Source organism: Pseudopipra pipra, chromosome 11 (assembly GCF_036250125.1).
Source record: "Pseudopipra pipra isolate bDixPip1 chromosome 11, bDixPip1.hap1, whole genome shotgun sequence".
Lineage (NCBI taxonomy): Eukaryota > Metazoa > Chordata > Aves > Passeriformes > Pipridae > Pseudopipra > Pseudopipra pipra.
The window spans coordinates 18462621-18487150 of record NC_087559.1 but is presented as its reverse complement, the minus strand read 5'-3'; the positions used below and the strand labels follow the sequence as shown (position 1 = coordinate 18487150).

Below are 24530 nucleotides of genomic sequence, written 5' to 3'. Positions count from 1 at the left end.
CGCAGTGGGTGCAACACCCATTTTCAAGTGCTAAAAGATGAATGTTTGGTTTGGATTGTGCAGTAACAATATCAGGGGTAGAATCCATTCTATATGGAAACTACCCAGTTCCACAGGAGTTTTAAGGTGAAGCATCCAGCACTGGCTGCTAAGATATTGAAATTGTCCCCAAGACAAACAGCTCACTGCAGCCCAGCACAGCTGGGATTTACCATCATTTCTAGGTAGTAATTAGTCCTGGTTCAGTGAGTGGATTGGGAGTGACTAATTTCCATTTCCCCACGAGGAGAGGGGAGGAAAGGAACATTTCCTTTTTCTTAAGCTGGAGTACCTGGCACTGAGAACTGTTTGGTGGATCTATTGTGTGAGATAGATCACATGTGGACTGTGAGTCCCTGTGTCACCCTGGCAGCACGGTTTGTTTGCACACTAAATTCCAGTGGTAGCCTTTTCGTAGCACACTATGTTTCTAACTGCTTGAGGCCAGTGGAGTTTTTGGGCTCAGGCTGTGCATGACTGAGGATAAAAAAATTGTACATGGGGAAAGCATGCCTAAGATATCCCCATTCTCATGAAACTACAGTCAACATGGGTTGCAAAGAAAGAAAAACGTGCAAAAAGCAGAGACTGCAGCAGTTTGGCTTGAACCAGCCAAAATTATGAAGTATTTAGTGATGATAGATAGAATCAGGATAGCAATCTACTGTTTAAAGGGCCCATCTGGAAGATTTACATAATCACCAGTTGGAGAGATCTGTACAATAGATCTCCAGCTAGAGCACCCTTGGCAAGTGAGGTGTTGGCTTAAGGCATTGTGCACTTAGTGAAAGGATGCTTTGCCCCACTCAGCTTCAGGGGAGGAGGCATGGTAGGAGCGAGGCTGTGAGATGCTCAGGTTTTATTGTGGTGGGTGGGAAAGAAATAAATATCTCCTCTCACATCAACATATTTTTCTGATTTTCTGAAATTTTGCTTAATAGTCCCAGCTCCCACAAACAAAATGTCAGGAGACTGAGATGTCAGAATTTTATGTGAAATATCTAAGGGGCAGTGGAAAAGAAGCATCAGCTTATCTTGCTTTTCCTTAGTGGCAGAACTACTAATAATCTAACATCCATGGTCCATGTTAGTTCTTTGGATGATCATCTTCATTGTTCTTATAGGGAAAAGAAATCCACACTTTAGGTTTTGCTACAACCTCGAAAGGGAACATGGCGCACTAATGAAGCACAGCTCCTGTTAATTTTAGTTTCGGGCATCTGAAGTACTATCTAGAGTTTCTTCACTGCAGAAATTCTGTGACTGATGGAGCAGATAAAGCTGTATAATTTTAAGTCCTTACACCACCTCAAACACTTGTAACAGACTTCTGAGAAGTAGCTCCCAAACTAAAAAAGGGTTAAGTACCAGCCCACATACACTACTTGTTTCTTTTCTTTCTTTTCTCATCTGGAGAGACAACAGTTCTTTTGTACTGACTGTGTAGGTGCTTTTTAAATCTACAGAATCTTTTACCAAAAATTCATTTTTAGTTAAGAAAGGGAGGGAAGAACATGAACAGTCAGCTTCCATTTGTTACTGCTTACTGTCACTATCTTTGTGGTGTTGGGAAGTGCGAGGCAATGATGAAAACTCAAAATCTTGACTTGAAATAAAAAATGGCTCCTTAGAGCTTATAAAACCTTGAAGTAGAATTTTGCTCATTGGGACTGGTCAGAGAAACAGGAACATGCATGGAAAGTAGAAATAGGAGAGGAGAAAAATGCTAATAAAACCCATGAGTAATGAGTTAGCTCCCAGTCAAATCCATTGTCAGGTTACCTTCCATTTTACCTGTTACCATCCATTACTTTTATAGAATGGAGATTTAGCTGTAAATTCAGGGACCCTCTCCATGGAACACATCCTGTACTGGGAAACTGCACTGTTGAATGATGTGAAGTGGATCAGTTTTTAAACACCACATCTAGAAAGAAGTTAAAACTCCAGTCCCAGCAAAAGCCAAACATTCTGTTAATTTTATTTGTTTTGTTTATATTGATCCTCTTTCTAATTTTTCGTATTGTTATTTGTGAGGGAAAATAACCCTCAAACATGTTTCTCCTGGATTATCTTAATGTCAAACAGGGGGATAATCTTTCTGTCATTCTTCCTCGCTTATTTTAAATTTAAAGGACTTACTCGATGCTGTAGACATTGTTTGAATTCTTTCTCTTTTAAAAAAGTTTAATTATCGTTCTTAATATTGAGTTAATTTTTGAACTGCAATAATTTAATGACAGAGGAACAAATCAATGTGGAATATTTTCCCTTGAAAAGAGGAAAAAGTAGAGGAAATAAGAAAAATGGGATTTTTGAAATTTGGCTGCATATTTACATAACTGAATGTTCATTTACAAAATGAATGACTAATTTTACATGCTCACTTTGAATCTTTCAGTACAAGATTTAAAAAACATCTTAAAAATTCGTGCTCATTTAGAAATGTGCGTCTAATAAAAGGCATTTCCATGTTGGAGACCTGTATTGTTTTTCAGAACTTAAATTCATCTGTAGTGGCACGTGTGATAGTTTAGGTGAGCTTTCTTAAATTGCTGTGAGTGAATAATCACTCCTAGTTACTTTTGGTGTGGAAAAATAAACTTTACTAGCGATCAAAATTTGCAAACGCCTCTTTGTTTGTAGCTAAACAGCTTTGTTTTGCCAGGGGAAGCACAAAGGCAGAGCCCAATTAAGCTGCCTCTTACTCTGTGTTGGAAGTTGGGATGGTTCTGAAGGATGGGACAGCTGAGTGTCCAGAGAGAAAAGGAAACTCAGTCCCAACCCTTGGCAAGTAGTGCCTTTTTGGATCACCTTTATCTACCCTGCCCAGCCTCCAGCTGGTGTGGCCCAGGTCCCCACAGATCCCATCTCAGCCGTGTGGCTCTCCTGGTTCCTGAGACAGATGGAGATTGGGCTACTGAGATACGACACCTAAAAAAGCACTCGAGAGCTGGGCTGGACTTATTCAGCCTCTTGCTTCCTTGCTGGCAGCTGCTCTTGATGGACAACTCGCTGGGAACTTTGTTTGTAGCCTTCAACCGAACTGTGGCAACAGCCCTGTCCGTGCCCAGACAACATGCCCTGACTTTCTCAGCTCTGCAAACAGGAGCTTTATTGTACGTGAGCTGGTCATGGAGCCAGCGCTGGCTCAGAGAAGGGACTTTGTTTGAGTGAAGTAGGAAGTATGCAAAGCACACGCAGTGTTTACAAAGTACCTTAGTACTATTTTGACTAATTTTTACTGGAGAGTTAGTGGTTGTTTCAAAGCTAGATTAGTCACTCTGACCATAATTACAATCTCTTGAAATCTGCTTCAGTGTTTTGAATTAGCTTCAGGCCTAATGGTCAGAAAGTGGCTCCGTCTCAATCTCAAGACTAAACTTGATTAGTAGCTCTTGTAGCCTTCACACTATCCTGATTTATAAGTGAAAAATGAAAAAGGATGGAGTGCCATGCACAGAAACCTGTGGCATCGTAAGCTGCATTTGTATGGAAAGGTGCAAATGAAGTACAGCCCTTGTGTTCCTGGGCTGAGGTACATAGAGATGAGCACCCACAGCCACTCCTGTGTTACCATCTGTGCAACCCTACACAGCATTCCACTGGATAACTGGGTGTTCAGAGCTTGCACATGAAGCTGAAGCACAGCCTCTTTAATGAAGCAAGACAAAATGGGCTATCCAAGATTGAACAGACTTTTCGTAAAAACTCTTTTTTTTCACAGAGATTAGTATTTTGGAGATGTGTTATAGATTGCTTAGAAATGTCTTAAACATGAAGCACTGCAGGAGGAACACAAGCAGGCACCAGCTTGTGTGCGACACGCTTTAGCACGCTCGGAGGCATAAAGAAGTTCTGGCATTGTGGAGAGGCAATGTGTTATGTACATTGTGTGGGAGGATACACCATACAGATTTGATTGCATCATCTTGCTCTCTTTTTTCTTTCCTTTCTTTCTTATTTTTGTTCCAGATGGTAAAACAAAGACTGTAGTGAAACCCGTTTTCTCCCAGGAAGAGGTGGGAGGGAATTTTATATGAGCGAGAAACTTTGCCTCAAGTCGAAATCTGGGGCTGGACTAATGAACTACCTGTAATTCATATTGTACTAAATATTGCTGAAACTAGGCATGTACTAATCATGACACATGCCAAACTATGCATAATTACTATGCTTTCTCTGTAGCAGTAATTAATTTGTGTTAGCAACTTTGATTAATCTTTCTAATCTAAAAGTAAAGTGCCTCTCAGACATGAAAGGCTCTGTAAGTGCTCGAGGTTGTTATTGCAGCCCAGTGGAGGGTGTTTCAATCCAGTGAGGGGGACAAAGCTTGAAAAAATCAAAGTATAGCTGATATATATGAACTAATATAAACTCTTAACTGTTAAAGCATTCTGTTTTTGTCACAGAATTCATCGACTAAACTACAGGCTTCTGTACACAGTGCATTCATCCTGAAAGAAGAGAGAATTGTCAGTGAGTAAGAGAGCTCCTCCGAGGGTCATTCCAAAGGTGGGGGACTGAGATTCCATCTTACAGAGGGCAATGCTCTGTATCTGTTTCCAATGTTGCAGTGCAAACTCACCCAGAAATTCCTTTTAGTCTTCACCTGCATTGTTCTGGGCATGGTTGTTGAACTCTGGAACAGAGTCGGGCCTCGCTGTCAGTCCCCAAAGGTGCCAAGTGTGTTGGCTGTGAGGGATTTGGACGTGCCTGCTTTTCAGGGAATGTGTGCTCAGGTCCTCAGCCAAGCCAAGCCTGCTGACAGGCAGAGCCACCCGAGGCTCGTGTCCGAACCCAGCTCTGACATCACTGCACAGCCAAGTTTCCATCCTTCACTGCCAACCTCCCGGCCCCAGCCAGGCTCCTCACCCAAAGGAATCCAAAACTGCTGACAGGACTGATGTCAGCAAAGGTTGACTCTGATTTACCCAGGCTTCATAAACTACCAGATCTACAGGAGCTAAAATTTCTGAGGCAAACAGATGTGTCTCTACAAACCCATTACAAAACCCATTTGGTTTTTAAGTTACTGTGGTGTTGCTCTTTTTCTCCCTCAGACGTTAATATTACAGTTATTTTTTTTGTTGTTTTCCCCCTGTCAAGGAATACTGTGTCATAGGCAAAAAGACCCAATAATCTTTTGGAAATGGATAATCTAGAGATTATTAATGAACTTCAGGTTGATTTAGAATTTTTTTTTTTTTAAATACAGCTACTACCTCAAAGTCTGGGATCATTTATGTTTTCACAAGTTAAATATTTTTAAAAGACACTACTTACTAGAAAATGTAAATGTGATTCCCAGAATTTATACATTTTTTTTATTATGCTGATTCAACAAAGGAATTAATTGTGATAGTTTATTTTCTTACAGCTGTGGTTTGTGTCCAAATATTTTATAATCATAAACCCTTTTTATATCACTCAAAATAGACAATATATATTGACATTAAAACAAGCTTTGTAGAAGACATTTTTTTTAAATCAGGCATGGGACTTTACATTTATTAGAAGGTGTTCACAAAAATAGGGGTAACATCATGCATATTCTTTGCAACTAAACCCAGTTATGGTTACAGTTTGGAAATAAATTTAAATAGACATATGGAGATACAGTAGTACATTTACACTCTATTTATGACATTTATTGTACTGATAACTCTCAGCAATACATCAGAAGTCTACAACCAGCTGATGGAAAGATTGTATAAGGAGGAAGAAACTGCTTCAATTTCTCACATTATTTATGTGGCTTGACAATGTCAGTGTGAATTGCCTCCTAAATCTGGGAGGTAAGAACAAGTCAAGACTATACTTTTGCAGTACAAAACATTTACACACAAAATACACATGCATTGCAATGCATTGGGAATGGGTAAAGCAAGGAGAAACCCATTCCTCAATGCTTTATTAACACAGTTCTACAAAGGAGTCTCAAATAGGATTATATACTTCAGTCACAGTAAGGCCACAATATTACAATGGATAAGGACCTCAGACTTCAACATTCTGTGGTAGCAATTGAACTCTTCATTCTTTACAGATGTTTATACCTGTTCCTGGATGGGATCTCATCAAAGTCCTCCTGCTACTTATTTTTTTTCTGTAAGTTTAACATATTGCTTAATACAACAGTTAGCACAGTAGAGAAGGGTACTGGAACAGGGAAAACAAAACCTATGGAATATTCACGGAGTTTTCAGACTATATGTTGGGTGCATTTAGATGAAGCTGGCTAATCAGAAAAGAGACTAGCAAAGGATTTCCTCAAGTTTCGGATGGTTTCAGCTTTTGCTTCGTCTTCATTCACAGATGACCGGAAGAAGGAGGATTCTGTGAAGCTGAAGGCGTTTGTCAAAGACTGAGACTTGCTGCAAGACAAAAACACAACAGGTTTGGTTTGGTCACATTGTCCCCCAGCTTCTGTCCATTCATCACTTGTGCCAGTGAGGAGAACAGGAAAATCACGGAACCACAGAATGTGCTCAGCTGGAAGGGACCCACAGGGATCATCCAGTCCAACCCCTGGCCCTGCACAGGCCCATCCCCAGGAGTCACCCCCTGTGCCCCAGAGGATCAGCCAAACCCTCCTGGAGCTCTGGCAGCCTTGGGGCTGTGCCCACTGCCCTGGGGAGCCTGGGCAGTGCCCAACCAGCCTCTGGGGGAAGAACCTTTCCCTGAGATCCAACCTGACCCTGCCCTGGCACAGCTCTAGGCCCTTCCCTAGACAGTGAACAAAATGGGCATTGACCACAAGCAACGCAGTTATGGGCAACCCACCACATTCATCCTGCACTTTGACTTAATATCTGAGGAAAACATTTTTTTAAGGCACACACTGGTGGTTTGTTTTCTTTTTACAGATCTGAAACATTGTATTCCAGTAAACTGGATGGTGTAAATTAGAACCTGAGAAAAATGGGGGCCTGTCTACTAAATCCAAATCACAACTGAACATGGACAATTAATAACTGGGTTTGTTATGGCTGAAAACAGTTATGCACAAAGAAAAATTAGGTATATTGGCAAGAGTTTGAAGAATGAATCCGAAAGTTGTAATGTGCTCTCTCTTTCTCTCTCTCTCTCTCTCTCCATATTGGACATTAGATCCTTAATGGAGGCTTAATGACAGTTTATAGCTTTAAAAAATACTGCAAATCAGATATAATTTTTCTTGCCTATAGGCAGTTAGTCTAGCAATGCTACTCCATCCTTAGTGCTATCATGTAACTTCTGTGTGAGTTTCCATAAGCACGAAACACATAACACACAAGGAAAACAAGAAAGAAAATAGCTAAAGTTTAAAACTTTAACTCCTGATTCGTCAATTAAAATAATATCTAAAAAATAGGCTTGTATTTAAATAGAATACATAATTGAGTTATAAAGTTCTTACAAAGACATCCCTGCATTAGTAAAACTAGTTAACTGATTTCATTTTTATCTCAGTACAATAGATTTCAGTTTTGGCTATAGTAAAACTGAAACACTTTTCTTATTCTGATTGCTTGAGACTCTTCATGGTTTGCAGCCTCTCTACTTCTAAACTAATAATGTACAGCAAACAGTGCTACAGGCGTTTTAGGTTTTTCATAAATTATAGTTGTGCTAATGAGAATAGACTGATAAATGTTTGTTTGTACTCACTGAAAGAGGGAGGGTGGGAAGCAGCACTTGACTTGATTAGTAACACAATAAGTAGCCTAATTAAATATTTATTCACAGATTAATAACATGTACATACAGGTTAGGCAACAGCATGTGGGTGAATACAAAGCATACACATGCAAATAGAGTTAATCCTACAGGCAGGAGATCTGAGCCTTGGTGTGGACCTAAAACTGCTTCTGAAAGTTAGAAAAACTACTCTCATTATGACTTACATCTTAAAAACTTTAATTTCTCCTTTGTTATTTTGTTTTAAATAGACACTCTTCCATTTGAAGAAGAGAAAAATGAATCTAGATGTGAACAAAGAACTAAAGGGAGAAAGCTGGAAATGGTACAGTCCTGTAACTGTTCTTAGCTGCTTTTCTTCAATGTCAGGAGTTGTCAAGTTAAGTTTCAAACTACAAACTAGTTTCCATCTTGTTTAAGAAAATCGACCTCTCTATTCACTATGTATACTTAAATGATGGATCAATGAACTTGAGTTTTAGGATTATAAAACAGAATAAAGAAATACACTGTCCTATGAAGGCAAGGAAAATACCCTCATCTTTGCATTTTGTCATCTAACGTCTCTCTTCCACTCAATGGGGCTCAGGGGAGGACTCAGAGTTGTTTTCCACCACTATTAACATACGAGTGGGTGGAACAAGGGGATCTGTGTTCCTGGGATGAAACAAAGCCTACACGCCAGTCTTTTACGTACCAAACTAAGGAGAATGTGCCTGTGATTCCATCAGCAATAGGATTTATGTGCTGAAAAACTGCAAATCATTGCTAAAAACTTCCCCAAGTTTTCTGTTTCCAGCTAGGTTTAAGCTGTGAGGATTCCTTACTGTAAGGAATCTTCCAGAAGTGAGATACCCAGAGACAGTTCTGTGCAGCCTTTTCTGTGCATCACCTGGGCTCTACAGTCAGTGCCACCACCCAACCATGGACCAAGTGCAGCTGTAAAGAAACAATTTGGCAGCCACTGTCCAAAGTGTTCACTGAGATTGTTTCTGAGATAGGCCTTTGGAAATGGAATCTGTTGTCTGAGTGACTGCAAGGTTAAAAGTTTAAATAGATAAGACTTCCTCTTTGTGTGCAGACTTACAGCACACCCAGCTTGTGAGTCAGTGGCACCAAAAGGAGGAAACAAAGAGCAGAAAGATGATGTGTTTTCAGACCTCACTAGGGTGGAGATTGCACAACTACTAAATGAAATTCTGTGCAGTGCTTAGGATATAACAGATGATACTGAATTACTAACCATAAACAGGTATCACAGAATCACAGAATATGCCAAGTTGGAAGGGACTCACAAGGATCACTGAGTCCAACTCCTGGCCCTGTACAGGACCACCCCCAAGAGTCACACCATGTGCCTGAGAGGATCATCCAAACACTCCTTGAGCTCTGTCAGGCTTGGTGCTGCTCCCTGGGGAGCCTGTTCCACCACCCAAAATATTAAAATATTTTGAATATTTTGAAATACTTTAACCTCATTTTAAACCTGAGAACGTACGCCCATTTTTTTCCCTGAATATTAGCCCAACTCCCAAATTACAGTTATGGCAGCAAGATCTGTGTAACGAGGAGAAAATAAAATGGATAAAGCAAATCTTACTTAAGTTGTGGATGAGACTGTGGCTTCTGTTGTGGAGCAGGCTGTGGAGCAGGCTGTGGAGCTGGCTGTGTCTGTGGCTCTGCTTCCTTTGATAATCTGGTGCTGGGAGGACCTTGAGCCTGGGGCCGTGGCTGCTGGGTGGTAGGTCCGGGTGGCCGCTGTGGCTGGGAAGTTGAGGGCTTTGCTGACTGCCCCGGGGGGAACATGCGCTGGGGCTGCAATGGCTCCTGGCTTTGGGATTGCATTCCTTGGGGTTGCACTGGGCCCCCTAGGTTTCAGCACAAGAAAAACTTCATAATCTTATAGTTTCAAAGAGTCCTTATTAGACTTCACATCCAACACTTCAAAATAATCCTCGAACGTGATTAATTCTACTTCTGAGGCAAAATTCTATTCATATGGATCGTACTGTCAGGTAGTCAATACTACTAATCACACTCCGTACATTAGTAACTTGCTTGGAGCACCCATGATTCACCCTTTAAATTGCTAAATAGTACCCAATTTATCCCAGCAGTAGAGGAACTGACTTCAAACCAAATCAACGGAGTTACACCCAGAATAATGTTGGCTCGAGTTAAGGAGAGGCTGCGAAATAACAGTAATATCTATTTCAGCAATATAGTTACTATTTTCTGTGTAGTTATTGCAGTTTTGTTCCTCCGAAGTTTTTAAATTATTTCTGTAATAGGCCTCTCAGATTCACTCTTACAGCAGTAAAACAACTTTATACTGAAATTTTCTGGCTAATTTAAAGTATTTTAATAACTTACTTAACCCCCTAGTGAGATATGTCAAGAACATTACAAGAAACACAAGAAAGTCATTACTAATTCTTCACCAAGATGATCTTTCCACTGAAAAGGAAGGATGCTGGCAAGCTACCGCATTAAGTGTGAAAATGCAACGTGTAGTAGAGACTTAGGTTGTGAAATCCACGGCTGAAAGATGCTACATCATCATACAGCAGGTTTTTTTCTGCTTTCTAACTGAAATAGTGCTGTGTCAGACATCAGTGGGCTGCTTTTATCTCATACCCCATGTCTGATTGTGGTTTTCTGGACTGAATGTTATAACTGAATCTTAATTCTTGCACATGACATGCACACAGGACATCTGCCTTTAGGGGAAGAAAGGATGGGGTGAAATTCTGAGTATTTCTTTGTATCGTTTCACTCAGGAAAAGAGCTTTGCTGAACAGTAAATACTATAGAACACAACTGATCTAGATGTTCTAGATATCTGGGAATTTTTAGTCTTACACAGATATTTAGTGCAAGTGAAAGACTTCATCTAGTCAGGTCTTAAAAGCAAACCTTCGTATTTGGAGGTACCGCTGCAATACATGTGTTTTTTTGGTTTTAAATTGCTAGTGTAGTCAGCTTTCCCCTTGCTACTTGAGATTCCAGTGTATGTGTCTGACAACAGCACGTGCTAATGCTTCAGTAAGTTTTCATACAGTCGTAGCAGTGTGTTAGTGTGATGTAAAAAGATAAATAGCACGTACTGTATGTTAAGGAATGTGCCTTCATTGTTTATTAATTTGAACCACTTTTGTAGGAAATATTTGAAGGTGATAACATGGTCTTGCAACATCTTAATAAGGATCATTTTCTTATTAGTCTCCTTTCACTCAGTATTGAAACCCAGAAAGGTTTTTTTCCCCCACTTGTACATACAGGCTTGAATGCCAGAAACTTTACACTGAAGACAGATATAACTTTCTTTTATTGCACATTAAGCTGTACAAGATATTTCACATAAAAGATATACTGCTGTCACATTTCCAGCGTTTGCTCACTTTCTTGCAGCTGGGTTGTACAAAAGGCAACAATCATGAAAGAAACTTTTACTAAAAATAAGTCAACAAAAGTGAACATTAAGCCTACACTGTAAAACATCTGTTCCCTGTTACCCACAATATTGCACCTAAGCATGCTGACATGCAGAGAGACATTTTGGCTTGTGTCTTGGCTGTGGGATGTAGGAATACTGTGTGCCCCTGCAAATCCTTGACAGTCAACAGGCTAAAATCCTGCCTGGAACACCCTTCTGTTCACACACAGCACACAAATGTCGTGTGAAAAGCACTTGTGATCACTGGTACTACTCCATGCAAAACAAAATACCAACTGCTTGAAAGAAAATCAGTCATCAGATTCATTTCTCCACCCCAGGGCAGTATGGTTTCTTCACTTTTAGGGTGTCTGGAGGGAAGGATTTGTGAACCTGATTCTAAGTGAAATTTTCTTAATATAGAACAAAATAGCCAATGCCATCATTGGAATACTCACTGACCCAGACAACTGCTGATCACTAAAGCAAAATATTCATGTAATTTACTGATAGGTAGTAAACAGTAGCACTTACCACAAACATTTAAATAGCTAATAATGCATACCTTAATTCTCATCTCACCAGCCAGCTTGTACAAATAAAAGAAACACTAAGAATGATGAGACTCACTGATAATTTTTTCCAGTGCTTGTAGGGAAAACAGAAGTAGAACATAAGGCTGTTTTCCTTTTAAACATAATTGTTTGCACGAAACTAATGGCCACTACTCATCTTTGTACATATTCAAGACGAAAATTATAGTTTTGTGGCTCATTTGCAACTAAGCTCTCTGGTATGCCACTAGTGTGCAGCCTGTGACTCTGGGCTAGATTTCTCACAACAGATTAACTGCCTGCCTGTGGAGTTCTCATAACCATTACATTGTAAATGGGTTCTGTAAAAATCACAAATAATTTACCTACAGAAAATCTAGCACCTGTCAGGCATCTCAAGTCTTTTTGCATCTTTGATGTCAAGCAATTATTATAAACCTTATTAATGTGGACAATGTCGGGACTGGATTTTCTTTATAACTATCTGGATAATCCTAGGTGTAAAACAGTAGATAGACCTGAGTTGGTAAAGAAAACCACTGACACTGTTGTCTTGCACTCTAATCCAAGAGCAACATCCTTGGCTGGTTAAAGGTACCTTGCTCTGCCATCCCTTCACATCTCAGTATTTGAAAAAAAATGAGCTCTTATAGGAAGTTTAACAGTCCTTGAGGTACTTCTCACTAAACAACCTGGGATTTAAATCTTAGGTAAGTATAAGATTTTTTGAAAGTATTTGCATTAGTTTTCATTAAAAATATCCATAGATTACTAATTCAGAATGACAGCAAACGGTACTACTTAATTGAAATAGGATATATTAAATACACTTTCACTGAGATATTGCACATAGGTGGCCCATTTACATAGCTTTGTAGCTAATAATTTAATGCAGATTTACTAAAAATATGAATACCAGTATGTAAAATAGAAGATATTTTAAATATTCCTTGGGAAGAACTGTATTTTATGGAGTCACTGAAATATCAGACTTCCACTTGTGTATAAGTAAAACTCAAATGTTAATAAACTTTATAAAATTATAAATAAAAAGCCTCACTAGCAAATTCTAATCTAGACTTTTAAAAATATATCTGGATCACCTACCTATTAGTCATGCACACAAAAATAAAGGCTATGAGTACAGTGTGCACACACTCACAGAGTAAGCAAAAGGATTTAGATTTGCACCTCGGTGGTATTTTACTGAACGATATATATATATATATAATACTCCAAAAATACTGTCTAACCATCCATAATGTACAGTTGCACGGGGCTCTAGAGAGGCACATTCTTTGTACACTGTTGACAACAGCCCTGAAATCACGAGTTTTACAGAGGAAAGTTGGTAAAGCATTACACGCACAGACAGGAACAAGGAAACAACCAGACGGGAGAGTTGACACTGCATAGAAAAAACACAGTCCAGGTCAGCACTGAAACAATGCAAAAACTGAGCAAAATTGAGATGTTTGCTTTTGAGATTGTTTGTGTTCATTTCTTTTCCTTTCCTTTTTTTTTTTTCATTTTTTTTTTCGTTTTTTTGCTTTAACCCTTGCTTTTAGTCTCAATTAGATATCTAAGTAGCCTGGACTTGTTTTGGTCCTACTGCAACGCCATTACAGTCGAGAATGTACTGTAAACAACCTTGAGGTGGTGGTCGCTGAGGTGGTATTTTGTTTGGCTCTGGCTCCTTTAGTGATCCACTCTGGAAAATACATTTGAAAACAGAAGAGAAAAAAAATTAGAGTAGCTTAGTTCCAATTTTCCACTGATTTGTCTTTATTTTCATTAGAAACTTCTTTAGTGTTGGGGCTGAACATACACGTAAAATTTATTCCAGATAACATTTTTTAATTTACTTGCTGTCTGACATGATATATGAATCTTGGGCTAATCCAAAGCTCTTAAAAAAATTGTTTTTCCTTTGCAGCATGTGATCACAACACAAGGAATGCCTGCTCAAACCTACCTCCATTTGTGCAAGGTCTTTCTCCTCAGTTCCTAGAACTGTGAATGACTTTTCTGTATCTCAGTACTTCTGCTCTGGTTTTTTTAGGATAGACTGACTAGGAAATAGATTTCAACAGATATCTCTGTGTAATTTAAGAAATAATTTATTTCTAACTCTGTTCACTTGTATCCACAAGTGTGAGCACAGCAGGGTGTTTTGCAGCCATAGTTTCACTTTGAGGAGATTTATTTGGCAGTATCTTTTTCACATGTAAACTTGTTGAGAGGAAAAGATGGGCCTGAACCAAAACCTTGGAGCAGAACATCCTCCCATCTCTAACATTTTGAAATGTGAAATACGTTAAATCACTGGGCATAATAGCTTAGGGGTTTTTTTTCTCTTTAAGAATCCAGAAATTAAATTGCCATCTGTCAAGAGGGAAAACCCTCAGAATTTATTAAATAGTAAATGTAAAATCAATTAAACATGTTTCTTGCAAGGCTTACTGTTTTTTCCTGGTAGATTTGCAATTGATCTTATAACTACAGAATAAATCTTAGTCATTGAGCTGTGAATTCCTGCACAGCAATCCAGCACTTACAGTTTTAAATGTTACAAGACAACTCTCCATCACATGCAGCTGTTGCAAATTGCTTTGTCTGCTTCAGCTACATAAATAAAAGGACAGAGGACAGGTCTAAAACTCAAATTATTCAGTGTTACCAACCTTCAGAAGCCCAAATGAGGAATAAAAGCGATACGTACAAACTCTGCTCCTTGTATGACCTGGCCCAGTTACATAGTTCTTGGTTAGCATCATTGTGAGGATGAGCATATATAGAAAATAAGAGAATTTTGTAAGGAAAGACACAGCCGGCAGAAAATTTTGTACTGCTTTAGTGTGGGTTAAAGTCCTCTCTGTTTTGTTTCCCTCCTTCCTCTAATTTTCTGAACCACATGTAAAAGCTGCCGTGCTCTCCTCTCCATGTTCAGGACCTGGAGTGTTTGTGGGATCCACTCACTGGAACAATGTGCATTTCCAGCAGGAGCTCCCTGGAGACCAGGGCAATCAGCCCACAGTGGAAACCTTGAAAAGCTGCCCTGGAGGAGCCAAGTCCTTTCCTATCCCATTGTTCTGGTGCACCTGGCAGCCTCCTCTGTGCCCAGGCACCGCAGAGAGCCCCCTGTGACACAGCCAGTGCTCTCAGAGGAAACCACAGGCATTGGGCCTAAGGAAGTCCAAGAGTTCTCTTCTGAAGCACTGAACAGACCATGTGGCTTTGTCAGCGAGCACACATAATATTTCATAATCACAAGGACTGTGATCACCATATGGTAGGCTTAGGCAGGGCCATAACCCAACCTGTGTGTTCTCTGCAGGGGCAGAGGGTGACTAGGAAGGACATGAGTGTTATCATTTTTCTACCGAAACAAAAGATTACGTAGGTAAAACTCATGTTTTATTTAGAAACTGAAAACACGGGCTGGCAGTTTGAATTCGCATCTACTTTAATGTTAAAACAACAACTGCAGGGCCTCTGTCTCCTCCATGCTTTGAGGATGAAGCAAATCTGCCATTTGTTATTGCCCTGAAATGGTCTTGGGTTTTATCACACAACTGAGCTGACTTGGCGTGACAACACCAGCACTCATGCAATCTGCATATCTCTCCATCTTACAAAGAAATTATTTTATCCTAAATTAAGCTTTCAACAAACATTATAGGAGCTTGCTAATCCTTACCTAAACTCTTCCGAAAATTTAGAGCCTTTGTGCATTTTCTGTTGAAGATGTATTTCCCCCTCTCCAGTCACTGACTGCAGCTGTCCTGATTTTACCACCCACACATCCTTTTTTTTCCACCAGATATCACCTGGTGCTTCCAGAAGCCTCACCCACACTCCAGGCCAATCACATGGGTATATTACTTTGGCTAATTAGCCAACCCACCCAGGCTGACCCAAAAAGTCTAATTAGCATTACATTCCTAATTGAGAAATCTTACTCATAGTTTTTCAGTGGTCTGTAGTAATCCAGCCCTTTTCATGAGTCTTTCTTTCAGACAGTCAGAAACCTTGATACTTGATATTAAAGACAGGCTTTGAACCAGCCTCGTTTGCTGTCCTGAGCCAAGAACTTTAATAAAATCCAAGCTTCTTCTAAAACACCAGTTGTTGGCACATTAACTCCAGACTGTTCCTTCTCACCTCTCCAAGGTGCTGTGCCAATGTAATTGTGAGAGCTGCTCGCTCCTCACAGGCAGCACAGCCTCTCTGAGCAGAGATGCTGGACCAGCCCTGTCCTGCAGATTTATTCATCCTTCTTGGTTTTTTGTGTTCTCCTTTGTTGCCCAGCCTAGAATCTCACCCTACTACCTCCTTTTAGCACAAACACGTTTTCCTGTAATACAGTTCTGATCTACAAACTTGCCTATTGCTGATTCATCAAATCAAACATTAAATGCAGCATATACCATGAAAAATGACCCTTCATAGTTTCTTATCTGGATGCTCAGGGCTAAAGAGCAAAATTATCAGCATAAAAGGACAGTGTTTGGTATGGTTTAGGATTACCCGACCGAGGTGTGGTAACTGATGTCATAAGGAGCCTTTTTGGTTTTCATTTTAAGGAACACGACTTTTATATCACATCCAAGTTCCCCAAAGAGAAGGGATTGCTGATGTTGACAGTAACATTATAAAGAACTGCTTATAGAAGCTCTCCTGTTCAAAGGGCTTTATTGTTTATATAACTATCCTAAAAAAATAAGGCTTTACTTGTGGAAACCTCTAAGCCACATGAATGCTGCAAATATACTCCAGTGATTTCTCAGCTCTGGGTGTAAGAAGAGATGATTTGGCTGTATAAGGATCTTTAAGAATATTGGCTAATTACAGCCAAAGCAGAAACCCCACTACTTATCTAGAAGACAGATGTCTCTAGATTCATCTGTAACACTTCCTTCCTTTCCATACTTACCTGAAAGTCTCCTTTGAATTTTAGGGACAGAACTGGAGGAAAGAACTGTTTGTTCTACACAACATGTTGCATTAGAATTTGAACAAGGTATTACTTCCTTTTCTACCTTGTATATTTATATAAATGCAGATTGGATCCATATACACTTGAATTTTAAATAGTCTGAAGAATGCTGAAATGGGTGGGAGCAAAAGCAGCAACTTGGCAGGGAAATAGCCCTTGGGCAAAAGAGATGCTAAACAGAGACCTAGTAAAAATTGATTTTGATTTGGCTGAGTTTGAAAACTTTGTGAACTATAGTTGGAGCACGTATAGTTGGTTTTGGGTCTCGTTTGGTTTTCTTTGTAAGGCAAGGACAGAAGCTTTTCCTAGGTATTTCAATATTTGAAGGGAAAAGCCATATTTTTCAGGTCAAGAAGTAGAGAGATCAATTGAGAGCTGCCAAAATATGAGCTGAGTCAGATCTTGTAAAGGAACAAGATTAAATAGCAGAACAATTAAGCAACAGGAGAACTAAGAAAAAATGTGAGTGCTAAGGAGAGAGGTAATTTAGATAGTTTAAGTAGGATGTCAATAGTAAATGAATGTTTGAAGTGTGATAGATTATGATAAATACAGGAGCAGGGGCAAGATGGCAGGTGGGATAAAAGCTAAAAATGAGATGCAGGTAAAAATCAAATATTCTTCATCTCAGAAATTAAAACCAGCTGAGTCATGAAATACAGGATTCCATACCAGTTCTCTCTAGCAATTGGGAACATACAAGTTACACTGGAGAAGGTTAAACACTAATACTACAGGAATTAAACCATGGGTAAGGAAGTGGCTGCTGAGGATATAGGCAGTTATTGAATAAAAAGTCATGGGAAGGATATAAGTGGCATTTAGAACTCAAATAGAATATCCATTAATTAAGCTGGCAAAAAGAAAGAGGAGTGTGATCCTAAAAGCTGTAGATATACAGAGCTGGAAGACCATAGGACCAAAATATCCTAAAGAAAGAACAAAATTGATGCGTGAAGTTACCAAAAAAAAAAAAAAAAAAAAAAAAGGAAAAACCCCTTAAATGTAATGTCCAAAATGATTTATTTATGGCATAATAACATGCATCTGTCAGAAATGCAGAGCTCACTAACTGAAATCTAATTGGAAAGATCTGTGCAGTGAAAAAATCAGAATCTCATCACAGGTTCAGTGAAGTGTTTGCAGGAGGTGTGAGACATGATGCTGGGTATCACTGACATCAGCCCTGCTCAGGAAAGCTGAATGTAAACTGAGCTGGCACAGAAAAGTGCTATTAAACTGCCTGGGCAGAGAGAAGAGGTTCTACCTCCAGCATTTGGAGGAATATGTCTTGCTTGGTTTGGTAAAAGGAAGGCTTGGACACAGTGCAGTTGCTTTTTATAAACATGTTGTACTGGTAAAGAACTAGAGGTAGAAAAACAAGCCAAAGGACAATACAAACCAAGAAGAAATGCCTATAAACTGAATAAAACCGGGCTGGAAATAAACACATATTGTATAATGGAGCAAAGCAGTGAAATCCTGAAAGTGGCTTTCTGATAGGGAGCACCCAAAAATACAAAACTCTTTAGGAACTTGTTGCTTCCTGCTTTATACATTTAATGTGCAGTGAGTGTGGCAGGGAGGCTTTTTGGTTGCTGGTCAAGACCTTACCCTATTTCAGGTGAGTCTGGGGCAGGTGATGTATCTGCTTCATTCCAGTGGTGCTGAACAGGACTACAAAGGTTTTGCTATTTATCATGTTATATATTCTCTGTGGACTGAGAAAGGCAGTGAAACAGTGACAGGCACAACGGAGAGGTGTGTTCATACAGCACACAGTAAAAAGAATCCACCTTCACATTGTCTAGTGCAGGAAGGGGCACTTAGAGGAGAGTTGGCTCGTGCTTTTCACAGTTTTTTGGAGTACCAGTGTTAAGCCTTGGAAATCTGTATGGAAAAGACACTCTCAGCAAAACTGATGCCAGCCTAGAGTTTCTTTATGTCGAAGTTGTGATAAAGAATTCAAAAACTTAGAGCAGCTTTTGTTATTGCTCAACAAACTTTCAAATCCTGTTAAGGTTTTCCAGTGAATGGGAAGGAAAATGACTGGTCAGAGCAGAAAACAAGCTATGCAGCACAATTTTTACATGGAATAGTATTTTAAAAATGCACTGAAAAGGGCATTTTTTCTTTAAACATCAAAGAGTATTCTAACTTATATTTCACAGACCAAGTGCTTTCCATTGCTGGATAACTAATTACTTACTAGCCAATAGTTTCCTTCTAGAATATTTTTGCACACAGTCTTAAAAATCATAGAATCATATAATGGTTTGGGTTGGAAAGGACCTTAAGGATCATCTGTTTCCAACCCTCTGCCAGGTTGTCAGGGAAGGTGAGTACCCTGGGGGGGACTCACTGCTGTCAACATGTACACTCCAGGATTTTCCCTGACAGAATGAAACATCTGACTTCCCATTGGCCATTCCAGCCCTATTTTCTATGATAAAAATAATCCCACCCCCCAAGGAGATGAGGTTTCTAAAGGAAAAGTAGGATGTTGACTTATTAGGGAAAAAGAATTTCTGTAGTAGCATTGCATGTTGAAGCTGGTTGGTCCCTTCCACTGCCAGTCAATAATTCTAATGGACAAGGATGCAGCTTTTTTATTGCAGCTCTTGCTTGAAGAAGCCAGATTTCCACTTCTGTTTTTTTTAACAGGGAACAATAAAAACAAGCAGTTGCACAGCAGTTTTCATGCAGCTCTTTCCAGTGAAAAAACTGCTCCCCACAGACAAGGAAGGAATGCGGAGTATGGGATAGGAACGAGCTCCCCCACGTGCTGAGACTAAATGAGTGTGCTGCATGTTTTTTTTACCAGGGAAAGAGCTCACAGACAGATGGAAAGGCAAGGGAAAGGGGCCAGTTAAATTTCCTCACACCTTTCCCAGGGTACACAGGGACACAGTGGATAAGGTATTCCTTGGAGCTTGACGGTGTCAAAATCCTGTGCTGAGATCTGAAGCTGTAAGGTTTTGACCCTTGGATCCAGGGACTATGGCTTTGGCTGATGCTGTGCTGTATCTGCTTCTCCAGTCTTAAAAAAAAAAAAAGGTTATTATTATTACCGTTTTTAAATATGGGCTGGCAAGTGAGCCTTGCACGAACAGGAAGAGCTTAAGATCTGCAGAACTTCACCTTCAGCCACCACCATCCATCATTACTGGATCCATTCAGAATTGAAGTTTATGCTTTGAAAAAGGAAAGTCAGGAAAAAAGGTGGTGGAGTCGACTCAAATCCAGTGTCACAACCCACATTTTATCTTACTAGTTCTGCATCAGAGCAGTGGAGTGGGAGGAAGCACAGGAAGGAGGGAGAGACTGGGTGAGACACTTGAGCTCTCCCCCAAATAAAAGTGAAGTTCAGAACTCTGGTATGAACAGAGCAGAACAACCACCCATGGTGCTTCTTTTCCTGCTCCTCGTGGTGCTGCACAAGTCCACAGCCACACACAGGGGTACCAGTGGCTGGTCTGAGCTCTGATGAGCTCCCTGAGTCTCTCCTAGAAGTTGAGAGACACTGGAGGAGGATATTTAGGCAGCTGAAGACAAGTTTGCTCTCCTGGCAGCCAGACAGATGGAGCCTGGTCCATCACCAGATTCCACTGTTGGAAGTGTGTGTGTGTGTGGGCTGCTTATTTTTTTTTCTATGGACAAATCAAGAACATTTGAAAATGAGCTGCTCTGGTTTGGATACTTCCATAATTTCTCTTGGTGCTTATCCTTGTTTAAAAATTTTGACGCATATTTAGCACATGGTCCTTATTCAAAATAAACTGCAGTGATTGCTGGGGAGAGCAGCAGAATCCTTGCAAGTTAAACATGAAGTAAAGCCAAACCACTTTTCTTAACAGGTTATGATTTAAAGGTCAGAGAAATCAAACAGAAAAGTCAAGTGGAGGCAGGGAATAATAACAAAAAAAGTAGAGAGGAAATACCCACAACAGTGGGGAAACGAAGGGAGACCAAGGAAGAGTCTCCAAAAAAAAGATATTTCTGTTAGGTCCAGCTTAAAGAAAAAAAATCAGAGAGTAAAAATAGATGAAAAATCAGATAAAATATAAAATCAAAGTATGTTATGTGGTAGCAATTATAGCACTAAGACAAAGTAGAGAGATCTAACTTGGACTCATTCTCCTGTTCTGCTTGTGTAAGTGGCAGCTATTGCCTGTTCTCTAGACATGGAATTACTGCTTCCCTTGTTTTAATTTGGAAAAGGCTGGAGTTTGCTCTGTAATGGAATGAAGACAATTTTTGAAGTTTCCAAAAAAAATGCCTGTGGGAGCGAAAAGCATTTCTCACAGAAGTCGACTAAGAACAGAGAGGCTACTCCATAGTGGTGGGCTCATTATTACTTAAAAACCAGTTGTTTTCTTTCTTCTTGAGACGAGTGACCATGGAATTCAGAATCCTAAATACCACTGGCAGACTGGGAGACTATCACAAGATCATCTGGCAGAAGATAATAAAAAAGTTACCAAAAGAATCATTTTGTTGTGTGAATGAAGAAAAAAAGAGAACAGTATTGTTCTTATATAAAATAAATTTGGAAAAGTATGTACTAAGCAGTAATAATTGTTTTGTTTTTTTCAGTTTTAGCACTTTGTTGCCTTCTGTATTATAAAATTAGGACTAAGGCTAAATCACTATATCCTACAGACAACTGAAGTTATCCAAGTCATCCTGGGCCTGAAGCTTGAACCTGTCAGGTTGCCTGGGGGCTTTTTCCTTTGGCCTTCTCACCTAACGAGTATTTTGTTAGCAACCCTTTCTCTTACCAAGCTTTGCTCAGCCTCTCTGCAGGGATCATATTTTTTTTCCAGGTGTACTGCTGGTGATAAGCATTCAATATATTCAGAAATAAAAAAAAAAAACTATCAGGCGACACCCAGAAAGCTTTCTTTCATTTGGGCAAATTTCTGTTGATGTCAGTAGTAGAAATTTTGACCAAACAATTCTAAACCTTCAATATATGCCCCTTTGTATATTCTCCTATAGTCTACAGGTCATCAGATCCTCTCAGAAAGAGCACTATTAACTAGGTCTTGGCACATTACTTTGAAACAAGCTAAGAAAGATAAGCAATTATTAGTGTTTTGATTCACAGTTAACATCCAAAAGCATTTATGCAGAGTTTTATCACTAGGACATACCCAGGAATTTGCCTGTGACTCCTGTGCAGAGGGAGACTCAGTAAAGAACAGAACTGAGCAGCACATCTGTACCTCCCTTAGCAATCACTCCATCTGCTGGCTCAGGAGCTCAGGAAGTATTTTGGAATAGGTTACTTTCACTTTCATGATCAACTTATTGGTAAAATCTCTGCTGAGCATTTGTAAGTTATCTCCCATTAGTTTTTAATTACTGTCAACACTGAAAGTCTTAGGATTTATTTTCCTGCATGAACTTTGTTTTTATATTTTAATAGACTACAATACCTGCACGTCAAGTTCAAATGTTTCAATTACATCAAGCTTTCTGTAATGAAATAGTGACTGTTTTAAATATACAGACATCCTTCAGCCAGCAGTTGAAGTCTGAGTCCCTGCCTCTGTGACACACAGAACACCTGCCCCAAATAGAAGTCATATTCAAAGAGGGAAAAAACAACCTCGATGTAGGAAAAAAGAAAGGTATAATTTTATACTTGTGACAAACAAATTTTACTGGATGAAGTGTGCCTCAAATGTAGCCTTTTACCAGGATGTGGTGAGCTCAGGCTCCATACATGTTTATTTTCTGCTTTTCTTAATTCCTGATGTTTCTATTAGGATCTAAGAGTTACAGCTGTTTGTCTTATGTTTTCACAAACATAAAATAACTAAGAAGTTAAAAAACCCCACTGATTAAAATAAGCATCTTCCCTTCCAACTATACAAAGATAAACATTGTGTATATATATACACATACTTATATATATGTACATATTAAGAGCATATTAAAATATATATATAAAAATATATCCCATATTTAAATAATAAAGTTAACGAAACAAATACATTAAAATAGCCTTTATTATTTGTAAGATATATAGCCAATATCTTGTTTAACGTGCTACAGCTTCTGTAATGATTATAATGCATTGTAGTAACAAATAAGAGATAACTCCCCAAATCACTTATCCCACAGGAGAAGAAGCCACAAGATGTCGCTGGGATGCAAAGAAACCCAAACACTGTGGGAAAGAGGTCACTGCCTTCCCCACTGCAAGAATGGGTGGAATATGACAGACTCAGGAATGGTTTTTGACTTCAATAACCTTGGGAAGGTTTTGCACTCCGTGTTCTGTGATTTGTATGTCCCAGCAGTGTTTTTTTTCTGCCAATGTTTTAAATTCTCTACCAATATATTTAGGAAGGCGCCTTGCTGCTGCCTTTTTTTTTCCTTTAAGTCACGACAATAACTCTATAAGCATTTAAATATGAAGCACAGTTTGCATTGATTTGAAAGAACTATGCAGGTGGACAGGGTAAGTGGTAAAGAAGCACGTGGGTGTTGTCTGAGGCATTGATGGTTGTCAAAGTCCCTACAGACCTTCTGAGGTAAACAGTGAACAGAGAAAACCTCAGTGATTTCTAATGCAGACCATAGAAGGTGCTCAATTAGTCTCTACACAGCTTGTTTATTGCCAAGCTGTATTGCTCTGTTTATCAGAGTAACCTGAATTTTAATTTTTTTAATTACAGAGTGATCTAGTAATATTACTATTACTATACTAAAGTATTATTGATATTAATATGAATTCCATTATAAATAAATTAGAAATATAAACATATATAAAATATGGAAATTACATTTTAAATAATTAATATTAATTAAAATGTTAAAGTAATACAGAGTGATATAGTTCTTTTATTACAGAGTGATACAGTAAAATCCTGTCTAGACTTTCTCCAGTGCCTCTGTGCTGCCTTGCTCAGAGCAAAGAGAAAGTCAGACTCTTGAGTGTATTTAAGATGTTATTCCACAAATCTAGGGACATCAGTTTTATGGTCACATGATGCCATAGCAGCCATTTATCCCCTATTTAAATCTCTTCCTAAAAGAAAGAAATACCGTACAGATGGTTGTGGGGGTCATTAGATCATTTAGCAACCTTCTGAAGGCAAGCTGTCCTTCAACCCCTCCTGCTGCCTGTTAGAATAGATCTCACTATGCACCTTCACTTCCACAGAATAATTCAGTGTGCTCTTTTAACTTGTTTGTTTTAGGCAGCCTTTCCTTCCAGACATAAAAGATAATTCCTGCTGCTGGATGAATGGCCTGGCTAAAGCAAGATTCAGTGTGAGGGGTCTGAAGGATAATATAAAGCTGTAGGAAAACTGCAAGTCATGGCCCTGTTCCTCTTCTCCTAATCTGTGGATACAATTGAGGTGAGCCTCTATGAGACTGTGAAAGGAGAAAATAACTTAGAGATAAGTTCCACACCTCAAATTTAGTGCAGAGTTTACTTCTAAAAAGCAGAATAATACTGAATTCTATACTTCCATATAACTCCATGATGAGATCCTTTCCAATTAAATGCATTCCCCTTCAGTTAAGATCAAATCAAGTAACCATATCTTCTGATCATCACAAAAGCTTCACTGATTTGAAACAAGTTGCTGCTCATCATAAGTAGTTTGCTTTAAAAAACCCTTAAATGCAACAGATGGAAGGTAACAGAACTGTGACTGCTCCTATGGAAGCCCAAGAATAGGGAGTTTGTTAATGGTTTGCTTTTCTCTCTAGAATTAGTACTTTTTGTTATTTACACTATGCTGACATTTGGTTCAATTTTCTCTCTGAACATAGAAGAATAAAACTGGATAAAACT

The 24530-nt window shown here is 39.2% G+C and overlaps 1 protein-coding gene across 2 annotated transcripts in view; it reads right to left on the bottom strand.

Annotated features, from left to right (window-relative positions):
• Positions 1–5338: 5338 nt before the first annotated feature.
• Positions 5339–24530, bottom strand: part of SYN2 (synapsin II) — a 178070-nt gene continuing 158878 nt past the window's right edge. For both annotated transcript variants that reach the window (XM_064667988.1, XM_064667987.1), the window contains 3 exons: positions 13363–13423; positions 9323–9590; positions 5339–6416 (listed from right to left, as the gene is read on the bottom strand). In XM_064667988.1, the coding sequence (XP_064524058.1) occupies positions 6281–6416; positions 9323–9590; positions 13363–13423 (465 nt within the window). In that variant the 3' untranslated portion in view covers positions 5339–6280. The remainder of the gene's footprint in view (positions 6417–9322; positions 9591–13362; positions 13424–24530) is intronic.